The following is a 15859-nucleotide window of genomic DNA, read 5'->3' as shown; positions in this document are numbered from 1 at the left end:
ATTCGGCAAGGTAGCAGGATACAAGATTAACATACAGAAATCAGTGGCATTTCTTTACACTGACAGTGAAATATCAGAAGAGGAAAGTAAAGAAACAATCCCTTTTAAAATCGCATCCAAAACAATAAAATACTTGGGAATAAATCTGACCAAGGAAGTGAAAGATCTATACATGGAGAACTACATAACACTGACTAAGGAAATTAAAGATGACTTAAAGAAATGGGAAGTATCCCGTGTTCTTGGATAGGAAGAATTAATATTATTAAAATGGCCATACTACCCCCAAACAATCTACAGATTTAATGTGATCCCTATCAAATTATCCAGGGCATTTTTCATGGAGCTAGAACAAATAATCCTTAAATTTATGTAGAATCATAGAAGAATCAGAACTGCCAAAGCAATACTGCAGAAAAAGAACGAAGCTGGAGGAATAACCCTCCCAGACTTCAGACAACACTACAGAGCTACAGGAATCAAAACAGCATGGTATTGGTACAAAAACAGATACATGGATCATGGAACAAAACAGAGAGCACAGAAATAAACCCACAAATTCTTGATCAATTAATCTTTGACAAAGGAGGCAAGAACATACAGTCTCTTCAGCAAATGGTGTTGAGAAAACTGGAGAGCTGCATGTAAGTCAATGAAGTTAGAATACAGCCTCATACCATACACAAAAATAAACTTAAAATGGCTTAAAAACTTAAATATAAGACAAGACACTATAAACCTCTTATAAGAAAACATAGGCAAAACCTTCTCTGACATAAATATTAGCAATGTTCTCCTAGGGCAATCTACCCAGGCAATAAAAATAAAAGCAAAAATAAACAAATGGGACCTAATTAAACTTACAAGCTTTTGCACAGCAAAGGAAACCATAAGCAAAACAAAAAGACAACCTATGGATCGGGAGAAAATATTTGCAAAAGATGAGACAGACAAGGGCTTAATTTCCAAAATATACAAACAATTCATACAACTTAATAACAACAACAACAACAAAAATCCAAAAATTGGTAGAACACCTAAATGATCAATTCTCCAATGAAGACATACAAATGGCCAATAGGCACATGAAAAAATGCTCAGCATCGTTAACTACCACAGAAATGCAAATCAAAACTACAATGAGGTAGCACCTCATACCAGTCAGAATGGCCATCATTCAAAAGTCCACCAACAATAAATGCTGGAGAGGGTGTGGAGAAAAGGGAACCCTTCTACATTGTTGGTGGGAATGTCGCTTGGTGCAGCCATTATGGAAAACGGTATGGAGATTCCTCAAAAGACTGAAAATAGACTTACCACAGGATCCTGCAATCCCACTCCTGGGTATATATCCAGAGGGAACCTTAATTCAAAAAGACACATGTACCCCATTGTTCACAGCAGCACTATTTACAATAGCCAAGACATGGAAACAACCTAAATGCCCATCAACAGATGACTGCATAAAGAAGTTGTGGTATATTTATACAATGGAATACTACTCAGCCATAAGAAAGAATAAAATAATGCCATTTGCAGCAACATGGATGTCCCTGGAGACTGTCATTCTATGTGAAGTAAGCCAGAAAGAGAAATAAAAATATCATACGATATCACTTATATTTGGAATTAAAAAAAAAAAGGCAAGTGAATTTTTTTACGAAACATAAACGGACTCACAAACATAGATAACAAACGTGGTTACCATGGGTGTAGTGGGTAGGAAGGGATGAATAGGGAGTTCAAGATTTGCAGACAGCAACTAATATATATAAAATAGATAAACAACAAGTTCATACTGTATAGCACAGGGAACTATACTGAACATCTTGTAGTAATTTATAGTGAAAAAGAATATGAAGGTGAATATGTGTATGTTCATGTATGACTGAAGCATTGCGCTGTGCACCAGAGATTGACATGGCATTGTGAACTGATTATACTTCAATAAAAAAAAATATATATATATATATATATATACACACACATATACACACACACACACACACACACACACACATATATACACACACACACAAGTACATATTTTTTAAAAAGGCATGGCAATTTCCAGACATAAAAAATATTTACCTTACTCTCTACTATCCTACAGAAAATCCAGCTTTCAACAAAAATTGCAAAGCATACCAAAAAGCCATGAAAAGCACATCTGCAAGTGACAAGCAATCATCAAAAGGAGACTTAGGTAGGATACAAATGTTAAAACGAACAGATTCTTAAATGACTATGATTAAAATATTAAAGGCTCTAAGGAAAAAAAAAAACAGACAACATATAAGACCAGATAGGTAATTTTAGCACAGAGAGGGAAACTATGCTAGAAAATTTTTAATGCAGTAACAGAGACGAAGAATGTCTTCAGCAAGCTTATCAGTAGAACTACTGATACAAGGAAAAAATCAGTGAACTTGAAACAGGTCTATCAAATTTACTCAAACTGAAATACACAGGAAAAAAAAAAAGATGGGGAAAAAACAGAACAGAGTATCTAAGAGCTGTAGAACAAAATCAAACTATTTAATATATGAAATGCAGAAGGGAAAGAATGAGAAGAGCAAGAAAAAATAAAAACCAAAAATTTTCAAAACCAACTAAAGAGAGCTAGAGGTCTGCACAACATTCTCAATATGCTAAATACCACTGCACTGCATACTTTAAAATGGTTAACTGTATGTTACATTAACTTAGTTAAAATTAAAAAGAAAACAGAATCTTCAGGGAGAGCTACAAAAGCTACACACACACACACCCTTAGGTATTCAAACTGCTAAATAACAAACAAAACCTTGAAGGCAGCCAGAGGGGAGGAAAAAGACATTACATACAGAGGAACAAATATAAAAACAGCAACAGACTTCTCTCCACAGACTATGCAAGCTAGAATACAAAAACATGACATCTTTAAAGTGCAAAAGGAAAAAAAATTGTCAACCCAGAAATCCATACCCATTGAAAGCATCTTTCAAAAATGAAGAAAAAATAAAAACTTTCTGAAACAAACTGTGAAAATGTATTGCCAGCAAACCTACTCTACAAGAAATACTAAAGAAGTACTTCAGGCAGAAGGAATATGATACTAGACAAAAACTTAAACCTACAGAAAGAAGTAAAATAAATAAAGTAGAATAAAATTATTTTCTCCTTATATTTCATTGCTTTGAAAGATAACTGACTATCTGAATAAAAAATAGGAGCAACATACTATGTTTTACAGCATATGCAAAACTAAAATACATGACAATAGAAGCGTGAGAACTGTAAATACAATGCTACTGGGACACCACACTACATATGAAGCAGTATATAGTTATTTAAATGTAAATTCTTATGATTTAAAGATTATATTGTAAAACCTAGGACAACTACTAAAAAAAATTTCAAAAGAGGTATAATGAAAAATCAAGAGAGGAAATAAAATAGTGGGCAAAATTTTAATGAGAAAAAAGGTATCTGTATAGTCTCAGTAGCTCCCCATAAGATATTTACTAATCACAAAGGTGGAAAAACCTAAAAGACATCGCCTTTACCAAGTGTCGAAGTTAACATTAGTAATAAAAATACAAACTGACATTATGTACCTCCTGTTACACAGAGAAAGGCACAAAATTACATCTGTAGTATCCTTGCCAAGAACGCATAAGCTCAGTCTATCATGAGAAAATACCGTGTTTATCACTGTTTACCGTGGAGAGAGATTTTAAACTTGCCTATGTTTTTTAAGACATACAGCAAATCTGTGTTTGAGAATAATCCGTCAACAACAGAGAAAGAAGTATTAGATGAATATCCCCCAAAAATATAATTAAAAACCACTTGTAAATTGACTATACTTTAATAAAAGTAAAAAAAAAAAAATCACTAATACATCAAACAAAATCTAACTCAAACAACAAAACCCAAAAGTAGATTATTAAAAGAGAATGAAGTTGTTAAGAACAAATCTTAAGCATTCTCATCTCAAAAAGAATTTTTTTAATCAGGAAAAATAAACAAAAAGAATGAAAAAAAGTGAGAAGCGGGTGTGTATAGAAAAGTAATATAAATTTTTGTATGTGAACATTTTAAGTATCATTTTTCAAGACAGAAATACAACTAAACCTTTTAAGAAATTATATTACCATTAAGTAGCAAATTCTTTAATAACTGACAGTCTATAAATATAAAGTTATAAAAACAGGAATTTAAACTGCTACATTATTTTTTCTTTTCCAAGCACACACTGATTTATCTCAGCTGATCCTTCAAATCTTCAGGAAGAACTGCAAATCATCACATTTACACTAATCCTCTGATTTTGCTACAATGATATTTTGTTTAAACCCCTTCCAATAACAGAAATAAATTAGTTAAGTATCATACCAAGGCAACTTGTTGCAAATCAACCCATTTTTTTTATATCAAGCTAACTTGTAGGTCAGCAAGCTTTACAAAATATCAAGATCAAACTGCATCTGACTGAACAATTTAAAGAAACAAAACCATTAAAATGTTTATTTTCTTTTAAATTTTCAAGTCATAAGTAGCATATACTACTTCTTTCAGAATTAGCATAAAGCCTCTGGCTTAGTTTCACAGCAGTGAGGGAACCCCTCACTACATGCTTCATTTAAATAGTTTAACTGTGCTCTGAAACATGAATTAGATAAGTAGTACTAGAACTAAAAAAAACTAAATATTAGCCACATCTCCAAATTTCATTTTACAATGGGCACATCGTTTCCTGCTAGGTGATCAATACCATGTTTTTACTAGATCTTAAAGCTTTTGAACTTTTATCTACCATAGGTTTTGTTTGTTTGTTTTGTTATATATATTTTTTTTATTGAGGTATACTCAGTTATAATGTTGTGTCAGTTTACCACAGGTTTTATAAAAGAGGAGATGTTTGGTTCATGCAATAAAGTAATTCTAGACTAGATTATATTTAAAGGAAAAGTTACAGCATATGAAGCAAAAGCCAATGAAAAAATAAGCAGAAAGTCAAGTTGCAGTCTGGGAAAAAATTGTGGGCTTCAAACAGCTGATTTAGTAATGTGAACCACTGACTGTAAGTTTTGTAAACTGAGAATTTCATGATTGTAAAAACTTAAGCTTTCCTTCAAAAGGAAGAAAACAACTCTCTCATGCCCATTTAATTGTACATTAAGTACTAGTAGTCTTTTATCACATTAGATTTTTTCCTGAGAGGCAGAACTGATGAAAAACTTTAAATAGGTTGGGTTATATGATGAGCTTTCTTTATGGCAGAATGGTAAAATCAGAAATAAATAGGAGAGAAAAAAATTGTTTTTGAGATGCTAAGAAAAAAATTGCCAAAAAGCATTTATCAGTGAATAATATTTCTCAAAAAGCTACTACAGGTAGAGACCATCTAAATTTTATTAGTGAGATAATGAAATCAGCCCAACCGTATGCCTTGAGTACCCAGACCTCTCTCTTTTCTCAAACCTTTCTCAAACATTTGCCAGATAAGGAAAAGACTAGAAGAAGAGTCAGTAGTTTTAACAGCAAAGACCTTTCAAATATCCCAATAATGGAAACAGAAAATAAACTTAAAAATTAGTATGTTAATAATAAAATCAGTCAGTCAAATAAGCATTTATTAAGCAACTACCATGTGCAAGACAAAATAAGAAACATAATTCCTTTCCTCTAAAATCTTAAAACCTATTTGAAGACAAAGCATAAACAAAGTACCATTATGTGACTGCAGTAAAAGCTCTTTCACTTGACAATGTGAAATTACTTGTGAGTGATAAAAAGAAAAGTATAGGAGTTCAGAAAAGAATAACACACTAGGAAGGGAAAATTTAATAACCTTAAGCTATAATTTTAAAGCTATTAAAAATTTTATGGAGTGAGAAACCTGGGTTCAAAATCAGTTTTACCCCTTATCAGCTGCGTGAGCATGGACAATTTACTTAAGTTTATTGGGCTCCAGTTTCTCATCTATAAAATAAAGATAATACCTACCAAGCCACATTTTGGGACTAGTGTGAAGATTAAATGAAATAATATAGGTATATCACTTGACATGATACCTAGTACAAAGTAGACCTTCAATAAAAGGGGAAACGACAGAGGTAGATGGTGGTCAAATTACAAATGGAGAAACTGAAAACTTCCATAGAAATTTAAAGGGCTTACAGTCCCTTAAAAACAAGGGAAACAAAGAAGGCTACAGCAGAGAAAGAAAAACTGATATGGTGAGATATTCCTTCCCAGTAATATCTCTTTTGTCATAGCAAAGATCTGTATAAATATAAGCCAGTGTGCAATGGCTTTGATGAAGAGCAGCACTCAATGTCTGGCTGCTTTCTGATGACAACAGAGACTCATTATGTCACTGGTTAGACTAGTTCATTCATGAAACTGCAGGTGTTCATAACACTGTATAAAATAGAAAAGCAGTGTACATTCGAGGAACTCTAAGGCCACATCCTGAGTAGGGTAGCAGAAGAAATTGTTCTAAGACATTTTAGGATAATTATTAAAATACCTTTCTTCAAAAGTGAAAACTGGTGAAACGGAAACGTCTCAAAGCATCTCAATGAATCACAAAATGAGACAGATTATGTGCATAAATTTCCTCGGGTTTGGCTCTTCAGAGTTAGTAACTTTATTATAAGCTTCTATTAATACAAGATTATCTTTAAAGACTAGAACTTCGGTAATGATCCAAAAATAGACAGGCTGATTTGTTTAATTTTTGCCTTAAGTTGGGACATGTAGTAAAAGATAAATACAAGCTCTCTGAATAGAGTCTTTCTTCAACAAAGCAGCTATGTCAGCACAGGCAGCAAATTAGAGGAGAAATTCAGTGCAAAGTTCAAAAATAATTTCCTAAGAGCATAGAGTACCTAAAATGTAGTACAGCTAGGTTAATGTTTACTAGTACTTTATTTCACTTAGCATTGGGTTATCTATCAAGTATATGTCAAATAGCTTCCCCCGGATCTCCTACAGCTTATTGGAAATTTTAATTTATTGAAAGTTTCATAGACACAGACCTTCCATGAAACTACTAGCACAGCAGCTTGTCCTGCCATTACCTATGTCATAAAGTTGTTAAAAGAATTAAACAAAATAGTATACACACAAGTATCTCAAACTTAGTTTTATTAAAATGTTTACTTGTACTACTATTCATAATTGCTTTTTGTAGAATCTTAACAGAAATTAGGACACAAATAGATTCTTCATAAATATTCCATGTATCAAGGGATCCTGAGTAGACACTAATCCAAACCCCTTATTTTATACAAAGCTCAGAAGTTCAGAGAGAAGAATCTTGGCCTAAGCCATATTCAATAAAACAGTAACAAGAAGTATGAAAAGACAGGGCTCCTGATTCAAGATTAATGCAATGGGTTTACTACATTAGTTAGCTGCCTCATATTTTGATTACTCAAAATTAACACAAGCTGTGTGGATTTCTATTCTCCACTGGCCCAAATTCTTCCACAGTGAAAACAGAAAATGAGTAGTAGCTCAATTGTGGAGCCCAGATTACAATTTACAGTGATCACACAGCATGCTTCCATGTAGGAAGGCAACCCTTTGGTAAAAGTTTCTAATTCACTGCCAATAATTCTTCCTTACATATTCGCCTTTCTGGAACTATGCTGAAAATACTCATCTGCAATGAAGTAGTCAATTTAACAACATTAATCTTCCCTTAACTAAAAGTGTCAGACAGTGTGAATAATGAAAGTCTGAGGCAGATGGAGGTAGGGAAGTGGTACTATCGATTCACGTCAAGTAAAAGACTAGCCCCAGATGCTTACCAATAGTATTAAAATTCATGTTATTTTTGTTTTCAGAATTTTAGCATATATAACCCAATCTGCCAGTGCAACAAAATAAGGAAAGTCAATTGTAGGGTACTTAAAACACAGGGTTTGGAAGCACTACTTTATAAAGAGCTATATAATGAAAATAATGTACAAGATCAGAGAAAGTGGCTAATGACTAAAGTTCCCTGGACTGGGCTATATTTTCATACAGAATATTTTTTATTTGTGTGTCTAAATCTATAAAATAGCTAAAATATTTGCAATCATTATGTTTTCAGGAAGTTATTCCCATTTCTGAGTATAATATAGATGTATAAAAGATCACTCGTCTTAATTTTTCAGTATGCGTCTCAAAATCAGACACCATATAGTGTTAACACTTTTTTAAGCTTCCACTGTATCTAGCATAAATCTGTATATGCTGCAAGTATTCACTAGCAACAGAAAGCCTTTTTTGTTCCTGGACTTTTTCAAATTCATCACAATTCCAGGCTGCAATGCCTAACTCACATTCCTCTACACTTCTCTAGTAAAATGTGCACAAAAACACCAAAGGAGAAATCTAACTGATATGTTCAGGGAATTTAAAATATAGACATATCCTAGGTTAAACAGTCAAATTATGTAAACTGTTCCATAAGGCCCATAAGATGCAAAGCAGTGCTAATCATAATCTAGAAACACAAAATAAAATGCACAGACAAAATACACAAAACATCATATAAAAAGTTCTATGATCCTAATGAAAATCTGAACTAGTAATGGGTTATTCAAAATAATTGTTTCATTGTTTAAAAACCACAATGTGCTGAGTGCTATATAAAAACAAGGGAAATGAGAAAATGTATAGAGTAAGAAAATTACATAGCACGGCAAACCTTTACTGTGGATAAAACTGGATTATTAGCGAAGTCAAGTCAGCTAGGAAATACATTTCAAAAAAAAAAAAGCCGAAGTGTAAGACTGTGAAAGATAGCTTGATGCTTTTGCTTGGGCCCAACACAGGGTAAGATTACATTTTACCAAAAATATAGCACCAGAGTTTTTAGCCCAAGTGCTATTTATTATATTATTTCCAAAATCAAATAACTGAGAAATAGTTGAAGAATACCTGTACCATTCAATTATTTAACACTATGTGGGAAAATTCTCCTCTTACAATACTCTAGATCGATTATTAGATTGAGAAAATATTCAGAACCAATAAATGTTTAACCTTCATAACTAGTGAACATGGACCAAGAGAAAGCAGGTAAGAAAAGAACTTAAATCCATCCCCTACAAATGGTAATTCTCACTTCAACAACTTGTAGTCCATTACTCCCAGCCTATAACCTCCCTTTACTCCATATCTCTCATCAGTACCATGGAAGAGTGGCTTGGTGGGATTTTTAACCTCCACCAATAATACCCTACAAATATACAAACTAAATAAAGCAATGCTTTTGCTATTCCAAAAGCTTTGAGTCAAGAAACCCGGGGGTATCATTCCAAATAAGTTGCTGCCCCTTCCCCCTTTCTCCACATAGAAATCAGGAATATGTCACCTATACCATGCTTTGCCAAGAGGATAAATCGTGGTTAAAGCATGGATCTAAAGACAGTCCATACAAATTTTGTAAATTTTAACAAGTGCCAGAAGACGAAAAGGTAAGACAGCACTGATTTAATGAAATAGGCAATCTTAAAAATTTATATACTTGGTGGAAATTTAAATTAGTACAATCATCCTGGAAGGCAATATAAATATCAAAAAACCTAAAATATGTATATAATTTGATTCAGAAATTCAATTATGAATTGAATTTATTTGATACCTTCTAGGATAACAATATGTTAAGTATGCAAGGATGAATGCACAAGAATGTCCTCTAGGGTAATATATATAATTCCAAAATATCACAAAAATTCTAAATGTCTAACAGCATAGGACTGGCAGGTAGAATTATGCTATTACTACACCATGAAATACCATCCAAACATTAAACATTAAAATGAATAATAAACAGTCAAAATTACTTGGAAGAAATACACTTGCAAGATAGGTTAAGTGCAAAATGCAGCTTACAAAATAGTAGGAATAAAACAATCTCATTTGCATTAAAAAATTTTTTAATCATGTAACTAAAGGAAAACATTCTGGTCTATCTCTAAGTGATAGAATGAAAGGTGATTTTTAAATTTCTGTATCTTCTCATTTCATTACAATGAGTTATTTTATAAGCTTTTTATATTTTGAGTAAGCAAATTAATAGTGGTAAATCTACACAAAACACATAGATAATTAATAGTTAGTTATGTAAGTCCATGTATGGACTTGAATATACCTACATATCTACTCTTAGCTCTAAAGTTAAACATCTCAAGTTTTGACTTTTGAAAATTAAATTATAATTTTGAAGAAGTGCTAGACGTTTTTAGGATTTCAAAGGCATTGAGAGACATCTGTGTTATCTTAACACAACCAGTACTGCCCCTATGCTGTTGCACAAGTCATTTTTAGCTTGCCTGGCAATTGTAAGTAAATTACAGTTCTGTCAATGTGTACTGCTGTGATGTGTCTTGCCTTTTGAGTTACTGGCCCCTATCCACAAAAAAAAACCTAAACCACTTCTATAATAAACTGCCTGAAGTTCATAAGGAAAGCCACAGCAGAATGCCACTTCTTTAACAGCTTTTGAAAGGAGTAATTATCAGTGAGGGCCCCCTCCCCTCCAAAAGAATTGAAGGAGAAACATCAAATAGAGTTATGTAGACATTTAGACAAATCTGACTTTTCTCCTTCCAGTCATCTCCACCATAATACTAGAGAGGAAGATGAACCTTTCAATACACAGTAAGAGAAGGCAAGTTTAAAATTATTTAATTACCTAAGAATTCATAATAATTTAGTAATTTAATACTGAACTAAATATGAACTTCCTAATAAAGATATGACATTTAGATTTTTCATTCAGATTAGAATTATAGATGGACTATGGTATGCTGAACCACCTATAAGGAATGTTAAAGACATTGAAGAATTCATAAAATTTGATTGTCAGATAAAAAAAGTACTTGACATAAGTCAGACAGTGATATACAAAATACTGTATGATCTCACTTATATGTGGAATCTAAAAAGAAAACCGAATTTGTAAGAACAGAGTAGACTGGTAGTTGCCAGGATTTGGGGGAGAATGAATAAAGGTGGTCAAAAGGTACAAACATCCAGTAATAAGATGAATAAATCCTGGGGATCTAATGTACAGCATGGTAACTATAGTTAACAACACTGTATTGTAAACTTCAAAGTTGCTAAAGGAGTAAATCTTAAAAGATATCATTACAGGAGAAAAAAAGGAACTAAGTGAGCTGATGAATGTGTTAACTAACCCTACTGTGGTAATCATTTTGCAATATATACATATATTTAAACAATGCTCAACATTTTATGTCAAGTATATGTCAATAAAGCTAGAAAAAAGAAAACAAAAATACTTACCACTAAGTCCCAATTATTTTGTTCAAGCAATGTAATAGCTTCATCAATATTTTCAATGCCAGTACATGCCTGAAAATAAAGTAAATAAGAATCTTAGACATAATTTTGGATTTGGGGAGGTTAATTAGCCTTAAAGTAAATAGCATAATGTGTAATTTAAGTTTAAATAGGTATATGAATAAAGCCAAGACACTAAATGCCTAACACTCCTACGCATTTTAACAGATGGTTTGAAAATTGTTAATTATAAAGTAAATTTACATTACAGTGAAATAAAAGACAATATTATAAAGTAATAAAAGAAAATACGTTTAAATATTGAGTTTTGGAGCCTAAAATGATCTCTACAACTCTAGCTGCCCAGAAAAACTTTTATTAAAAAGCTTCTGATGGATATCCATATGTTAAAAAATGAACTTCAATCCAGAGTTTATACAAAAATTAACTCAAAATAAATAAGACGAAAATCCCACTGCAGCCATTGCTACAACCACAATGCTGAAACAAAAGAAGCAACAACAGCAACAGCAGTGGCCCCCACTGTCAAGCGGGAAAAGACTGGAGATGAAAAGGATGAGAGTCCCATCGGACCACCCAGCCTTCTGGGCCTTTCCCATATGGCTAATGGAAAGCCTGGTGACCCCAAGTCAGCTCTTCACAGAGAAGTCCTCCAGGATGAAGGGGGACTAATGATTCCACCACTGCTGAGTCTCTCATCTCCCTGTAGCATAGGCCCAATTCATGGAGGTCTAGGCCTAAGATCTGGCCCATACAGTGGTGGTTGGTGGAGGGGTCAATGCTGAACCTCCTTCTCCTCGAGCAGGCCATGGGGAGTCCCCCTAAGGGAAAGTTTTACAAAGAGCAGAGAAATCCTCAAAGGTTAAAAAGCTTATCTCTTATCAAAAAATATCTCCCCAGCCAAGGATGGGCCCCAGGTTATGGAAGGCAAATCCAACCGCGCTATCTGCCAACACTTTGCCAACAAGGAGCCACTCTATGAGGATCTCTGTGCCTCCTACCACCCAGGTGTCAGTGGACCTCCTCTGTGAGACTGTGCCAATAATTCTTCCTTATATATTCACCTTTCTGGAAGTATACTGAAAATACTCATCTGCAATGAAGTAATCAATACAACAACATTAATCTTCCCTTAACTAAAAGTGCCAGACAATGTGAGTCTTTCTTCAACAAAGCAGCTATGTCAGCACAGGCAGCAAATTAGAGGAGAAATTCAGTGCAAAGTTCAAAAATAATTTCCAAAGAGCATAGAGTACCTAAAATGTAGTATAGCTAGGTTAATGTTTACTAGTACTTTATTTCACTTAGCATTGGGTTATCTATCAAGTATATGTCAAATAGCTTCCCCCGGATCTCCTACAGCTTATTGGAAATTTTAATTTATTGAAAGTTTCATAGACACAGACCTTCCATGAAACTACTAGCACAGCAGCTTGTCCTGCCATTACCTATGTCATAAAGTTGTTAAAAGAATTAAACAAAATAGTATACACACAAGTATCTCAAACTTAGTTTTATTAAAATGTTTACTTGTACTACTATTCATAATTGCTTTTTGTAGAATCTTAACAGAAATTAGGACACAAATAGATTCTTCATAAATATTCCATGTATCAAGGGATCCTGAGTAGACACTAATCCAAACCCCTTATTTTATACAAAGCTCAGAAGTTCAGAGAGAAGAATCTTGGCCTAAGCCATATTCAATAAAACAGTAACAAGAAGTTTGAAAAGACAGGGCTCCTGATTCAGATTAATGCAATGGGTTTACTACATTAGTTAGCTGCCTCATATTTTGATTACTCAAAATTAACACAAGCTGTGTGGATTTCTATTCTCCACTGGCCCAAATTCTTCCACAGTGAAAACAGAAAATGAGTAGTAGCTCAATTGTGGAGCCCAGATTACAATTTACAGTGATCACACAGCATGCTTCCATGTAGGAAGGCAATCCTTTGGTAAAAGTTTCTAATTCACTACCAATAATTGTCTCTTTGTAAGGTAATTAGGTTAGATGAGGTCATAATGGTAAGGCCCGCACGATGAATCCGGATTAGTGCCACTTATAAGAAGGGAACAGCAGAGAGCCTGCTTTTGCTCTCTCACTTTCTCAATGCCATGTGAGAACAAAGCAAGAAGGCAGCCATCTGCAAGTCAGAAAGAGAGTTCTCACCAGAATCAAACCATGCTGGCATCCTGATCTCAGACTTCAGTCTTCAGAACTATGATAAATAAATTTCTGTACTTTGGTATTTTGCCATGGTAGCCTAAGGAGATTAAGACAGAAACCACTCATGGCCAAAAAAATTTACAAAAATAGTTTTTAAAAGTCATTAAACAAACAGAAAACTACAACTCACAGAGAGCAACAAACACAGACCATGATAAATGGGGAAGAATTTTATTTCCAGAGTTATCCACATTATAATATTAAAATGTTCACTATTCAAAAAAATCTGTGAAGCATGCAGAGGGAAAAAAGAGTATGGCCCATTCAAAGGGGAAATTAACAATGGAGGGAGGGTAACAGATCAGTAGTAGAAAGCCTGTTTAGCATGTACAAGGTCCTGGGTTCAAACCCCAGTATCTCCACTAAAAAAATTTTTTAAAGAAGCTATATATTAAAAAAAAAAAAAGGAAAAAAAGGAGAAATTAACAGAAGCTGTGAGGAAGAACAGACATCAGACTTAACTAGACAAAGACTTTCAATCACTGTCTTAAATATGCTCAAAGAGCTCAAAGAACCATGGACTCAGACCTAATAGAAATCAGGAGGGTGGAGTATCAACAAATAGATTACCAATAAAAAGATGAAGATTATCTTACAAAGGCCCCCCAAAAATTCTATAATAACTGAGAACTACAATAACTGAAATGAAAAATTAACTACAAGATTTCAAGAGCAACTTTAAGCAGAAGAAAGATCAGAGAACTTGAGAACAGTCAACTAAAATTATTCAAGCTATCAAAAGCCAAAGACAATATTGAAAATAGCAAAAGAAAAGTATTTCATATACAAAGGATCCTCAATAAGATTAAAAGCTAATTTCTCATCAGAAACAATAAAGGCCAGAAGGCAGTGGGATGACATATTAAAGTGCAAAGAACTATGAACCAAAAAAAACCCATCACCTTTCAAAACTGAAGGAGAAATTAAGACATTCCTAAACAAAAGCTGAAGGAGGCTGTCACTATTAGACCTATGCTATAAGAAATGCTAAAGGGAGTCCATCATGGGAAATGAAAAGACACTAGACAGTCACTGGAAGCCATTACAGAGAAATAAAGAACACTGGTAAAGATGAGAACGTAGATAAATACAAAAGCCAGTATTACTGTGCTTTTGGTTTGTGACTCCTCTTTTCTTCATGTGATTTAACAGACAAATGCATTAAAAATTTGTAATTATAAATTGTAATTATAAATTGATGTTAATGGCCACATAATGTATAAAGATGCAAGCTGTGATAACAACATAAAGGAGGAGAAATGGAATGGTACAAGAGCATAACAGGAGTATACTGTTAAGTCGGTATTAATTCAAAATAGACTGTTACAAATTGAAGGGGTTATTTGTAGTCCCTAGAGTAACCACTAAAAAAGAAAAAAATATATATATATACAAAAAAATGAGAAAGGAATCAAAACAGTACAGTCAAAACGTCAAACACAAAAGAAGGCTGTGATGAAAGAATGGAGTGGGGAAAAGATATGACACATAGAAAACAAAGAACAAAATGGCAGAACTAAATGTTTCATCATCAGTAATTATTTTAAGTATAAATGGATTAAACTCTCCAATTAAAAGGCAGAGATTAGCAGAAAGGATAAAAAGATGATCCAACTAAATGCTGTCTACAAGAAACTCCCTTCAGATCCAAAGACACATACAGGTAGAAAGTGAAAGGATGGGGAAATATGCATGCAATTACTAAGCAAAAAAGAGGATGGGTGGCTGAACCAATATCAGATAAAATGGGCTTTAAGTTTAAAATATGTATATAAGAGAATTTAAGTGGTATCATATATTGATAAAGGTACAATCTATCAAGAAGATACAAAAATGATAAATATATATACACCTAATAACAGAGCCTCCAAAATGTATGGGAAAACCCCCAAACTTTAGTTTACAAGGAAATGCCATTAAAATGTAGTAGAGATTATTTACAGAAATAAAAAATGTGAAGCCTAGACTCTTTCCTTGATCCATCAGTGTCACAAATACTAAGAGGTAAAAAAAATCAAATCAATATTTAATAAGGACTATTTGACAAATATGCAAGTACCAGGAATATAAACAACTCTGTACATTTATTAGAAGTAACTAAAAAGCAAAAGTGTAACAAGATCTCAAAGTGAACACTGCATATGGCTTTCCCTAAAAATAAACAGAATTTTCATCAAAAACACATAAACACACACTGACACACACATGTATTTCTATACGTCTAGCACATATCTCCCACTCAGCCAAATGCTTTAACAATAGCACCCATTCCCAGTTAGCATTAAACATAGCTTTAAGCAAAATGATAAA

At 33.3% G+C, this 15859-nt stretch overlaps 1 protein-coding gene and 1 pseudogene across 2 annotated transcripts in view; one reads left to right on the top strand and one right to left on the bottom strand.

The window, feature by feature from the left end:
* The window catches only part of FAF1 (Fas associated factor 1), a 376824-nt gene that overhangs the window by 313233 nt on the left and 47732 nt on the right, over positions 1–15859 (bottom strand). For both annotated transcript variants that reach the window (XM_031465103.2, XM_010984732.3), the window contains exon 2: positions 11302–11370. Coding sequence is in view for 1 of the 2 variants with exons in the window: in XM_010984732.3 (XP_010983034.1) it covers positions 11302–11370 (69 nt within the window). In the remaining variant the exon portion in view is untranslated. The remainder of the gene's footprint in view (positions 1–11301; positions 11371–15859) is intronic.
* LOC105092947 (proline-rich protein 3-like) lies at positions 11797–12452 on the top strand (annotated as a pseudogene).

This window comes from Camelus dromedarius, chromosome 14, assembly GCF_036321535.1.
Source record: "Camelus dromedarius isolate mCamDro1 chromosome 14, mCamDro1.pat, whole genome shotgun sequence".
Taxonomy (NCBI): domain Eukaryota; kingdom Metazoa; phylum Chordata; class Mammalia; order Artiodactyla; family Camelidae; genus Camelus; species Camelus dromedarius.
Note: the sequence above shows the minus strand (reverse complement) of the source record. Positions and strands in the feature narration are given on the sequence as shown.